We start from the raw sequence: 13,201 nt of genomic DNA, 5'->3' as shown, positions 1-13,201 counted from the left end.
CTGCCGCCACCGCCGACTTCCTGCGACACCAATTCGACCGGCTTGAACAAATGCAGAAATTGTCCTCCATGCTGTTGGAAGAGCCGCCAGCAGGATAATGCGCATCATCAACCTTACTCTTACCTCGAGCCACCTGGTTTCTTCGTCTCTGAAGATAATTCCGATAGCATCTGATGGAGGTGCTGCCGGCGGTTCTAGGAAGGGGTTCGACCACAGCTTGCAGCATGTTAGAGGAACTGTAGCCGCTTGTGTTGTTGTTTAATACACTAAGAAAGTCGAATGTTTTGTCAACAGGATCCAAATTTCGCATGTTGCCTGTTTCGACAGTTTCTTGTTGAGTTGCTTTTCCTTTAAAGCCAGCAGCCATAGTAGTAGAAGTTCCACGTGTCCTTCCTCCATCAACAAGGCTATGAAGTGCTCCTTCCCTATATTCTCCGGTCGCAGATGCTACAAATGCTGGGAGGCCAAGGACAATTCCTTGACCAATCGAGACTCTCTGTCCCCTTCACATTTCCCGACGCATTTGACTTTTCTCCTCCAACATAATTGATCCTCCACTTGAACCATCCCATTTCTTCAGATTGCCATGATGAACCTCCTCCCTTTCATCTATACTCGAATTCTCGCGAATAAACAAGGATGGGGAAACTTTGCTCCTTGGATACTGAAAAGATTCGAATGGATTTATAGGTTGAACCCCTTTCCCTTTAAAGCTTCCAGGAGCTTCCATCAATCCATCAGAGAAGCCACATTCATTCTCTCTCCTTAAAAAAACTTGCCTTGAACGGAAAGCTATCACTAGAAGACGTGCCTGACATCGAAATATTCCTAAGCTGACCCCAATTAGACTCAGGAAAGTTGTCACTATTAGTAGTAAATGGTAAAATAGCATGTTGATTAATTGGCTGAGATTCAGGGACAAATGTATTCTGAATATCAGGAACTTCGACTGGCGCCAACCGTGCCATCATCCGCTGTGCAACCATTTTAGCAGTGGGTCCCAACTTATTAACAAACCTATTCAAGGATTCACCATAGTTAAAATCTTCACCTTGAGCCTGTATTACAAGACAAAATAATCAATATACAGTAGAACAATATCAAAACCTAGGAAAATGAAGTAATACAAACACATTACACACCTGAATAAGTTCTTGTGGGCTTTCAATAACCATTGAAGTTATCGGGCCCTCATCATTGAGAGAATTCCATGGCTTATAGGTGTCCCGCGGATCTCCTTTAAAGGATTCAGATTGTCTTTCACCTTTATAGCATATAATGAGACAGATATAGAAGAGGAAGTAAATATTTAAGAGATGTATATAGTGTTTAAGATGTAAATAATGGTAGAACTTTTTTAACATTACCAGTTATCTTGCAGTAAGCATCAGCATTTGCAGCTCCCGACGGACGTCTGCCTCTTCGTTGCTCTCCTAGTCTGTAACATTCTTCCTCAAAATTGCTAGGATCAGTTTCCAGAGTGGTAAATAGCCATTCAGCGATTTCTTTTAAAGCACGTGCCTGGAAACAAAAAATGAAACAACAGAATCAACAAGAGATCTAGATATGATAATTCGGGACCATGCTATCATGTTTTATCACCCAATGAATGAAGATCACAAACAAACCTTTCGGTAATATACAGTAGTCGAAGAATTGAATTCAATAGCATTTTCAAACACCAAATAAATATCACGCTGTAAAACAGAAACACAAACAATAATTAATATATGTTTGAGGGATTAGATGTTAGATTTTGTAGTAGAAAGTACGGCACTAACTAGAGCTAATGTTATCAACGTATTCCACCGGTTAATTATTAATTTTCTTTTCCTATCTAATGAACTAAAAAGCAACGAGCATGAGGTAACAAACCAACCTTAAATTCTCCCAGTGTGCTATAACTTCCTTCATTGAGCTTGATGGAAATTGTGCCAAAGTCCATTGGCTCGCTAATGACATCATAATACCCTGCAACCTATACAGCAACAAATTCAGCAGCTCATGATCAAGTATACAAATACAGGTACAAAGAAACAAGGGTACACGAATTTATGTACGAACAAGATATCTAGAAAAGAGAAGAAAACGCACCTCATCTTCATCCACTGGCTCAGCAAAAAAATTGCGAGAATCTCTCCTATCATATTGACAAAAAAGTAAATCAAAGACTGAATACATTTTCAACACTTCATAAGGGACAAAAAAAACATGTTTCTTTCAGTAAATTTGATAAGATATCATAGTTCTTCTCATGCCTTTTCAGTGTACTCAGTAAGAGTTCAAGCTCTCTTCTCTGTGGCAATGCAGCTCCTGATAATAAAGCTGGTTGATCTGTTCAAAGAAATAACCGAATTAATGATCATAAGTAGCAATGTGGTAGTCAACAGATTAGATTTGCAATTTACACCTTGGATCAAAATCAAACTAACCGGTATTTATTAGATGACCTAAATCGGCAGACCAAGTAGCCTGCAAGAGTCCCAGTCCCTTGCAAAAGTGAAAAAAACCAATAATAAATATAGCTAGATATATTTCAAAGAAACTTCTCGATCAAAATGTAGATACATACAGTTATTCATTCCAAATGTGGAGTTTCAACCTCTCACCATGTATAATTTCATAAACTAAGTATATGGTTCATGAACAAATGCATGTGCAATCGATTACAATAACTCCTGGGAAATAAATCAACCAACCAGCACACAAACAATCCTAACAGTTCCAGGCTCTTATGTAGTTATGTTTTTGAAAAATGCATTTATAAGTGCAAATGAGCAAAAGAAGAGAAAACACATTTTTACTAGCTAAGAACACATAGTAAAGTAGGATATGAAATGAAGACATTCCGCAACCGAAAGAAAGAAATCAAGGAAGGTACCTCATTAACTAGATAAGTCTTCCTCCTTCTCCCTCTCCGCTTTTGTTGAGGATCTTGCCTGCTATCTAAACCTTGCTGACGCCCATTTCCACCAGTTTTACATCTCTGGACTTTTTCTTCTTTCTTCCGTTCTTCCAGTTCAATTATACGCGTGCTCCTTCTGCGCTCCCCACTCGACATTAAAGCAAATGCTCTTCTCATTCTTTACTCCTCAGTGTAGCTACTTGAGGATCAATCTTCTACCTGAACACGTGCAAGATACAATGAGAATGTTCTTTTTTCCATTTTTATTTTTCTTTTTTTGGGGTATGCTCCGAAGGAAAAAAAAGTTGCAACTTAAACAAGTAATATAAAGGGACATCTGGAATCCTGAGATAGTTGATTTCCGGCAGTAAGCAGGATTTTCAAAAAATGATTTCTTCGTTATTGGAATTGGAGTCACAAGTAAGAATGCTAACTCAGAAACAAGGCTATATAGACTATAGAACACCAAGTGTTAAAATTCGTTAAACTCGTTGCTTCGCAGTCAACAAAAAACAATAAACCTTTCAAAACCATACTGCAGTTCCCTGTAACCATCTAAACTTTACAACACAGGAAAACCATTTTTAGTACAATCATCACATTAAGTCTCCATTTCATCAAAGTCAAATCAATTAACCATATCAGAATAAAATTGATAACAGCAGTCCATGTTCTTCCGCAGAGCAGGAAATAGACTTCTACCAGTTCAGCTATAAGCCGAGAAATGGGAATTTTGTTTGTTCTAGCATAGTTGCTAAGTCATTTCCTTTTGAAATTATTATAATAACAAAGAAATCAAATCAAAGAACTTGTAATCTACATATATTATCCATCAAGGAAAGACATCTACAATCATCCAACCAGCTCTGACATTGGGAAGAAATAACCAAAAAGGGAAAAGAGGGATTAACTTTAAGTAAACTTTCTCACATTCCTTAAAATCCACCGACACTGCCTAATCACAAAAACCGAGAGATTACTAGTCTGATTAAAGATAAAATCAAAAGTGAGTGTATAACTTTCTTCATCAAAATGAAATCAGCTATCAATGTACAATGCATCATTCAGATTCAAGAAATCAAAAAAAGATCTCATTACCAGATATTACCTCATCTATAAAGCTCAATGTGACAAAATCGCAAGATCACCCCTCAAAAATATTGCCGAATTCTCTATTTTTTTCTCTTGCATGCAAATCTGTGCCAAAGTAATACAGTGGGATGGATTGATAGAACGCTGAAACAATGTAGATCTGTTTCAGTAAAGGAACTCTGGTGAATCGCCTGCACATGCAAGTATAATAACCAAAATGGTTTTTCAGCGCTGCATTGGACTTGACAAATACACACAAGATAACGCCTGCCACGCAGCACACCTGGTCACATTTGGCAAGCAGATGTCACATTAGTAACGTATGGAGGTAAAAAAAAACAAAATGCTCAACCCCGAGTCAAAATTACTCCAAGTCATAATCGAGAAATAAGTAAAAGAGTACAATAAAAAAGGAAAAAATTAACTATAGGACCAATAGTACATCAAATTAATTTTTTATACGGTAAATTAGTGCAGTGAATTAAATGGCAAATATTTGCTGAACTTGGTCTGCTATGTCTACATTTTATTTTACAGTAGATGAGTCAGTATTGGCTATAATCATCAATAATTTTTTTTTTAAAAAAAGTGACTGTATATAACATAATGAACTCACTGTACATTAGGTTGATCAGAACTTTGGAGAACCATGTCAATTTTGATCTAACCCTTGTAACTCAGTTTCAGCCACTTGCAGATGCCCTACACAATTCTAGTCCAACAATATGGTAAACCATGGGTCTAGACTATAGCCAACTAATAAAGTTTTCCAAAGGGCTAGGCTAGCTGTTGAAGAAGCTGTTAAGTTGAAAGATTTAGAGGAGCATCTAACTTCAATTTGATTCCAAATTCGGTAGAGTTCATGGTTGAAGTGTCTATATTCAGAATACATGTTTCAAAAATAACACTCAAGCCAACAAGGTATCAATAATGCTGATGCAACATTTATTCCAAAAGGAAAGGTCTTTGTTAAGTTCTTAACTCTCTCGTCTGATATAGGAAACATTTTGGATTGAGAGATGTTTTTGAAGTAGATACAATATAGCTTAGATTAAGGGGAAATGCTCAGGAAGCTGTCTAATGGTATAAGAGGAAAACACACTTAAAGTAGCTTGGGAATAGAAATTGTAGAACACCGTCATCACTTGGTAATGAAAATAGCTTGAGAAAGAATTATAATAGTTCATAATTCTAAAGAAGCATTCCCAGAAATCTACCACACCTGGGTGACAGGTGTACCAAGCTATCTCATTGCAGATAAACCAGTCCCTCACTTGGTTGAAATATCTCGTACAACAATGAGACCTGAATGCAATTACAAGAAAAATTGAATAAAGTTAGGATATTTAATAAAATAACAAACATGACTGGAAATCAAGGTTCTGAATGAACAACAATAAACAAGGCTCGTAGCAGAAGCGCCAGACTTTTCCAAATTCAAATACCCAGCAGAATTCCTATAAGACATTTAATATAAAACAGCTCACCCCAAAGAAATTTATGTTTTAAACCCAATTAAGATACCAAAAAATAGAACAGAAACAAACTAAAAAGAGTAGTTGAGCACTATATAAGCCATGAAAAATGAAGTGTACCAGAAACTAACAATTTTCTGCATTCTAATAGCAGCTCCAGTCTGTTCATCCCCATCATCATCGTCATCCTCGTCGTCGTCTCCTGACATAAACAACAAGTATACAATAAGTAATCGGGGTTATTAAAAATTGTAACTTTGGGATAATGCAAACATGGGATAATTGAGAATATCGCAACTTTTTATGAAAAGGGTTGATCATCTTACCAATTGTAGAGGTGATGATGAACCGAAGAACTATCGATTCCTCGTCAAACCGACAGCTGCTGTAATATTTGACGAATAGCGTCATCATCATACCATTCTTCATCCTTTCAGCTATCAGAGTGTGTGAATTGTGATAATATAGAGCGAACGAATTCGTAAAAGTATGTTAAACGATGGAAAGTTTGTGCATTTTTTGCCTTCCGGTTTGATTTGTCATCTTCATAGAGACAGGGATGAAGTGTGTTTAAGTTGGGAAATTTTGTTTTCTTTGAAATGATTTGTTCAAAGGGAGTTTTTTGTAAAAAAAAATTTTGTTTGATTTTTTCAATTGAAGAAATTAAAATAGAGGAATTTATTAGGGTCTGTATTGAAGTAAAAGTCGTGGATATAATTATATGTATGTTTAATTAGATATGAATTAATTTTTTTATGATGTTTGATTAATATCGTTGAATTACAATGTAATTATAAATGTTATGTTTTATTATACAGTCGATAATTATAAGAAATAAATAATATAATAAAAAAAATTAAATTCTATAATTATTCGGTGTAATTATACAAATTATTAGGGGGAGTTCGAAATTGAAATGGTGGAATTACACCCTCCGAATAATACGTAATTACATAGTTTTGGATAATTATACGGTTGTACAAACACGCCAAACCCCATAATTGACGTGTAATTACACGCGATTACACAATTTTTTTAATTTCAATGTGGTTTTTCAAACACACCCTTAATGAATTTTTTTGTTTAAAAATATTTCCTGTTTTTTTTTCAGTAAGTGAAAAAAAAAATAAACAAAGTTTATTATGAAATTTTTTATTTGATAATTTATTTTTCCTACTATTATATAAATTTCAAGAAAAAATGGGATTTTTTTTTCAGGAAAAAAAATTCTCAACTAAATACACCTATAAATCTTTTATTCATTTTCTTATAAAAAATAAGATGTTTGAACATATGATTCGCATATATAAATGATAGAATATTATGTAATGTTGTACCTAAACATTTCTCCCAATAATCCTATTCCTTAATCTGACTTGATTTCTACCCAGGCAACAATGCTAATGCTAGTCGATCTAAGACATTGCACTTGCAAAGTTGCACATTGCAAAAATCCTTACATAATCTCCCCCCAATCAAACAACCTTGTTCCACAATTCTCAATAAAAAACGACAATGCGTCAAGAAATGATCGACTGATTCCGGTGAAATTCTACATTTTCAGTCCGTCGCACGGTTACGATGTTGATGATTTGAACATGATCTGATGGAGATTGTAATATACTTTTAAAGATAAATTCTTGGATACACATGTGTAACACCTACTCACTAATATATCCATATACATTTGTAATACAACAAAATTTATATGTGCCACCTAAATAATTAGGTGTAAAAGATTAATTAATTAATTGAGTGTTTCATTGTTATGTGGTGCGACGTCATCTTCGATCTCTATTCTCACATTCCATTCGTCTTCTCCATCTCCAAACCATGAAAAAAAATTACAATTTCAACTTCAACTTCTACCACTGCAGAAATTTAAACCTCTTTCAACCTTTTCTATATTTTGGACTCATGTGATTTAATTCATATGTATTGTGAAATTTAATTCAAAAAAACATATGATACTGAGAGTCTTTTAGATGGGATCGTCCAAAACGACCATCAATTATGATTTAGTTACCAAATCAAATCAAACGGCATCAATTCCATCCAATAAAGTCAGGTATATAAATTCTTATATTTAATAGAAGAGCAATATGTAAATTTTTAATTATGACTACAAAATTCTAAGAATGATTGGAGATATGAGTGGAGACTGTAGAGAAGTGGAAACTCCATTAACGAATTGGGAATGAAAAAACTCAATAAAAAAACTAAATATGAGTTTGTTGTTCTTTGCTTAATGGATTTACAATTTTCGTTTCATATTTTTCTGAAGAGAGATTGTCTCTGGGCAATTAATTTTTTTTTTTTGAACCACGGAGATATGTAGAAGAGGATTTCTTAAATTGAATAATTAGTGCCACTAATGGTGCAAAGAAAAAAAAAGATTTTCTTGATTGCTTTTTAGATATACTTTTTTTGACAATTAATTTCTTACATGGCAATTAACATCCATAGATTAACACATGTCATAATTTGACATGTATTTGTAAATGATGATATGTTGCATATTATGAAAAAATAAAATAAAATTCTCAGTTTTAAGATGTCTCGTACATAGTCATTCATTGAAGAGCAAAAAAATAGCCATGAATATATGAATTACATTTTTATTGGGATATTGTTTTATTTTATCTAAGACAAGGATTGAATTCCAAAATTGACCTTTTGAGTTTTACCAATGACAACTCTCTGCCACAACTAGTTTGCATTAGTTAGGTAATTTTTCCTAGTTAGATTAGGGTTTGAATTTGAAATTCGACCTTTTGAGTTTTTCCGATGACAACTCTCTGCCACAACTAAATAACTTCCTGGACAAGAAACAACAAGTTAGTTAGTCAAAAAAAAACTTGGTCAAATTTGTGTTTTAATTTGAAACGAAGACGTGGCTCAATAGAAGTCTTTTGACACTCGGTTAACTTATCCAGGACTAATTCGTTTAAAATCTGTCGAGATTTTAGGAATTGGATCCGATAATCATTCAATCTTATGAATTTACTTCTACTTCCTCTGTAACTAGAAAAAAAGAAAAACTTCCATTGAAACAAAATTCTGTTTCAATAATGACGAGTGAAGTAGAAACTAACAATGGTGGTACTACTCTCAAGAAACGAAGCTGTGGTTTCTTGCGAAAAGAAAATTTCCTACCGGAAGAATCCTTCAGAAGCTGGGGAAATTACGTCAATGCCTTGTCCGACACGAAAGCCAGGCTCAAGAACAGGCTCTTCACACGTTCTACTGATGATTTCGAGTTAAACGAGACACGTGCGTGTAGTACACACGAGATGAAGAGAGATCTATCCTGGTTCGATTTAATGTGGTTCGGAATCGGATCTATTATGGGGGCAGGAATATTCGTTCTTACCGGTGAAGCTGCCAGGAATAATGCCGGGCCTGCTGTCGTCCTATCATATCTAATCGCTGGAATCGCCGCGATTTTATCAGTTTTTTGTTATACTGAGTTCGCCGTAGAATTGCCTGTGGCTGGCGGCTCTTTCTCATATCTAAGAGTTGAGCTTGGCGATTTCGTAGCCTTTATTGCTGCCGGTAACATTCTATTCGAATATGTAGTGTCAGGAGCTGGTGTTGCGAGATCCTTCACTTCCTACTTCGCTACACTATGTAACCACGAACCAAACAGTTTCCGATTCTACGTTTCGTCGATGTCGGAAGGCTACAATTACTTGGATCCGATTGCGATTGTGATTTCCATAGTCGTTTGTGTCATCGCTTGCTTTAGTATCAAAGGCTCGTCCTTGTTCAATAAACTAGCCTCAATCACACATACCCTAGTCTTGGTATTCATCCTGATTGCCGGCCTAACGAAAATCAATACCTCAAATTTCACTACAAATTTTGCTCCGTTTGGCGTCTCAGGAATCATGAAAGCCTCATCGATGCTGTTCTTCGCGTACATAGGATTTGATGGCATTGCAACATTAGCTGAAGAGACGAAAAATCCGGCAAGGGATATCCCAATTGGACTAGTTAGTTCCATAGTAATAGTCATTGTGACATATTGTACGCTGTCGGCTACATTATGTATGATGCAACCGTATACGCAAATTGATCCAGACGCGTCTTACACCATGGCCTTCAAAGCAGTCGGGTTCAGTTGGGCACAATACATAGTAGCATTCGGCGCACTGGAAGGAATGTTTACTGTTTTACTAGCAAACATAATCGGTCAGGCTAGGTATTTCACGCATATCGGAAGAACTCACATGGCGCCGCCGTTTCTAGCCTCAATCCATGAAAAAACCGGTACCCCATTAAACGCAACAATTGTTATGACAGTGGCGAATTCCATCGTCGCATTCTTCACAAGCCTAGACGTGTTAGCTAACCTTCTTTCAATAGCCACATTGTTCATTTTCTCACTTGTTTCACTAGCATTAATCGTTAGACGATATTATGTCGCTGGCCAGACGACTAAGACCGATCATAGGAAGTTGATTGCATTCTTGGTCTTAATCGTGGGATCTTCAATCGCCTCTGGAGCATATTGGAAGGTTACAGATGGTAAAAGTTGGATGGGATATGCGATAATCGGTCCGATTTGGGTTTTGGCCACATTGGGACTACAATTGACGGTTAAGCAAGCTAGGAAACCGAAAATGTGGGGAATTCCAGTGATGCCTTGGGTGCCATCAGCTTCAATTGCACTCAATTTGTTCATCATGGGATCCGTCGATAACGCTTCATTTGTGAGGTTTCTGGTATGGACAGTTTTGTTGATGATCTACTATGTTTTTATAGGATTACATGCTTCCTACGATGCTGCTAAGGACATGGAAAGACTAACTAATATTGAAGCTGCTAACTAGTGTAGTGCTAGAATTAGAGTAGTTCGAATTGTGGTCTATACATTAGATGTTTTTTGTTTTTTTTTTTTGTTTTTTTGATGCTTATACATTAGAAGTTAGATGTTAGTTAATGGATTTTTAATTTAGTTTTTTCCCCCTTGGAGTTTAAAATATTTGTTTCATAGCATCCTGTACATTTTCCCAGTGAATTGATTTCCGTACACATTCTACTTTACACATAAATTTGATATATAACATCATCCTGAAGATCAATATAACCAAGCATCGTCAGGTCATGAATTCGACTCGAGGAGCGGAATTTGAATGGTCTTTTCAAATGTTTTATCAACTAATTCGAGTTTGACGTATAAAAGAGACATGTTTTTACCTTCTTAAGTTTAGATTTCACTGTTATATTATGCAGAAATAAAAATATTTTGATATATAACATCATCTTGAAGATCAAAATAACCAACCATCGTGAGCTCATGAGTTCGACTTGAGGACCGGAATTTGAATGGATGTTTCAAATGTTTTGTCAACTAATTCGAGTTCGACGTATAAGAAAAGACATGTTTTACCTTCTTAAGATAAATTTCATTGTTAAACTATATTATACAAAAATAAAAAATATGATCCTAAGGACCTAAGCCATAAAATCGTTAAAAAATTTTAAAGGAAAGATCAATTTATTAAAGATGAAAATAAAACTTTATTTAACTGAGGGATGATCTTGCTCTAATACCTATATAACAGGGATGAAAATGAAAATAACGAAAACCAGCGACTAAACGGCGCGGCGTTGGTCTAGTCAGGGACAACGCAATCCTTATCCATGATAAGATCGTCACTATGTTTATTACCCAAACAAGCCCAAAGACTCTCAAATCTTAAGATCGTTCGTCATCAAGCATGAGTTCGAAACAGAATTGAAAAAACCAAGTAAAAGACAGAGGTCGTCAGTCGTCATCAATGGCGGATTCTTTGGAGAGCAGCCAAAAGCCTCTACGAAAGATGGGGGATGCGTTTAAAGAATTGGCGGCTACATTGAACAACAGCACTCAACAGCAAAACGTGGAGCTGGGAGTTGAGCCGTTTTCTCACGCTTGCTCTCTCGTGTCACCTCTGTTTGGTTGCTTGGGTATCGCGTTTAAATTCGCCGAGATGGACTATGTAGCTAAGGTATGCTATCTACATTGCTTAATCGCTGGTCAGAATATGGTAAAAAGGTTAGATCCTTTTCGAGCTCGGTACAAATATCTGTATTTAATAAAGTTTTGAGATCAAATTGTGATGAAAATCGATAGCCCGTGTCCGACTATATTCTATTCGTGTCGAATTCCGTAGAAAAAATCGTAAATTTAGAGAAATTTGGGTTGAGGAATTAAGTTAGCACTAAAATTTTGGGAAAAACTTTTGTTCAAATTGATTATATTAAGCTTTTGCCTAATTGAATTGAGCTCTGAAATTCTTGATGATGATGATTATAGGTTCGTGATTTGGCTGAGGTATCACAGCAAATTGGGACTTTAAATGCTATTCTGGATGGGGATGTCAAAACGAAGACGGTGAGGATAGCTGGAAGCCATACCAGAAACCTTCTCAGAGTAAAGCGTGGAGTTGACATGGTTAGAGTATTGTTCGAGCAGATTTTAGCTACTGAGTATGCTCATCACTCTTGTATCTTCTTTTCAATTGCTTATTATAAGGATCATTCAAAGTGGTGATCATCATAAAATTGAAAATTCTGTTTATCTTGTTCATAGCGTGGCTTTAAGGGGTTCTCACTTTTTTCCTGTTATACTGCTGCTTAAAGAAATTAGAAAATAATTAATTTTTGGAATCGATATTTAATTTTCAGGGGTAATTCTTTGAGGGATCCAGCTTCCAAGGCTTATGATCAGGTTTTTGCTCCGTACCATGGATGGATAATCAGGAAAGCTGTCGCGGCCGGAATGTATGCTCTTCCGACTAAGGCTGAGCTATTGCAGAAGCTCAATGAAGATGGTGAGTGCTTCTAGCAATTAAAGCCTGTGAATTAACTATGTTTAGATGTTAAACAAACTATATACAATATAATGTAGCGTTCAAAGACATGATTGAGATGTCACTTTAGGCTAAAACTAAGTTTTTTTGTTGCTTGATTCCTTAAAATGGGCTAACTAGTGGTGCTTACTGGTAAATGAGCTTACACATCCTTTCAACGCAAGTTTGGTTTGGTTCTTCTTCTGTTTGATTCTGTTTAGTCTACTATTCTGTTGTTTGATGGTATGATTTCTCGATTTTATTCTTTCAGAGAGTTCTGCCAAGGTTCAAATGCAAAACTACATCACGGCATCTGCACCTGTCATTAGTTATGTTGAAAATCTCTTCATATCAAGAGAATTGGGTACAGACTGGTAAACTTTTAGAAAAACCAGATCACAGGATTGGCATTGTATTTTACATTGTTATAAATTTTTCATTTATCTTTAGAATAAGCTATATTTCTCATTGAACTGTAAACCAGTAGTACTGAAGCTATTTGTACATTGGAATAAACTTCTTGTTGCCATGTTGTATACTATAAAAGTGATGAGGTTTTTTGGTTCTTTGGCAATTGGTACCATCAACGTTCAATGGTGCTGATATGAAGAATTGTTTGATTGTTGACTAAATCAAACTTAGTCAACATAGAAATAAAAAAAAAATAAAAAAAGATCACGAAAAAGGTAAGATGAAGAACATCAATGAAATCATTTCCACACTACTATTAACAGAACAAACAGAACGAATAAAACTTCTTTCTTATTTATCTAATGGTAAAATATGGGTATCATAAAAAAAAAAGGTAAAATATGGGGAAACAGAGAAACACAAAGTAATTTCAAAGTTTCGATCTTATACAACATAGAAATCATCCGACACAAGCAACA

The 13,201-nt window shown here is 35.5% G+C and overlaps 2 protein-coding genes across 2 annotated transcripts; both read left to right on the top strand.

Annotated features, from left to right (window-relative positions):
* Positions 1 to 8,588: 8,588 nt before the first annotated feature.
* On the top strand, positions 8,589 to 10,307 carry LOC139881707 (cationic amino acid transporter 1-like). Its single transcript, XM_071866136.1, has one exon. The coding sequence runs from the start codon at positions 8,766 to 8,768 to the stop codon at positions 10,305 to 10,307; it is 1,542 nt and encodes a 513-aa protein (XP_071722237.1). The 5' UTR covers positions 8,589 to 8,765.
* A 930-nt stretch (positions 10,308 to 11,237) lies between these two features.
* LOC139881714 (accelerated cell death 11-like) lies at positions 11,238 to 12,689 on the top strand. The gene is made up of 4 exons (XM_071866141.1): positions 11,238 to 11,468; positions 11,777 to 11,949; positions 12,148 to 12,293; positions 12,583 to 12,689. Exons 1-4 carry the CDS (start codon positions 11,259 to 11,261, stop codon positions 12,687 to 12,689), a joined length of 636 nt encoding a protein of 211 aa, XP_071722242.1. The 5' UTR covers positions 11,238 to 11,258.
* The last annotated feature ends 512 nt before the right edge of the window (positions 12,690 to 13,201 follow it).

The sequence above is a fragment of the Rutidosis leptorrhynchoides genome, unplaced genomic scaffold, assembly GCF_046630445.1.
Source record: "Rutidosis leptorrhynchoides isolate AG116_Rl617_1_P2 unplaced genomic scaffold, CSIRO_AGI_Rlap_v1 contig184, whole genome shotgun sequence".
NCBI classification, from domain to species: domain Eukaryota; kingdom Viridiplantae; phylum Streptophyta; class Magnoliopsida; order Asterales; family Asteraceae; genus Rutidosis; species Rutidosis leptorrhynchoides.
The sequence above is the reverse complement of the archived record's forward strand: the minus strand, read 5'-3'. Positions and strand labels throughout refer to the sequence as shown.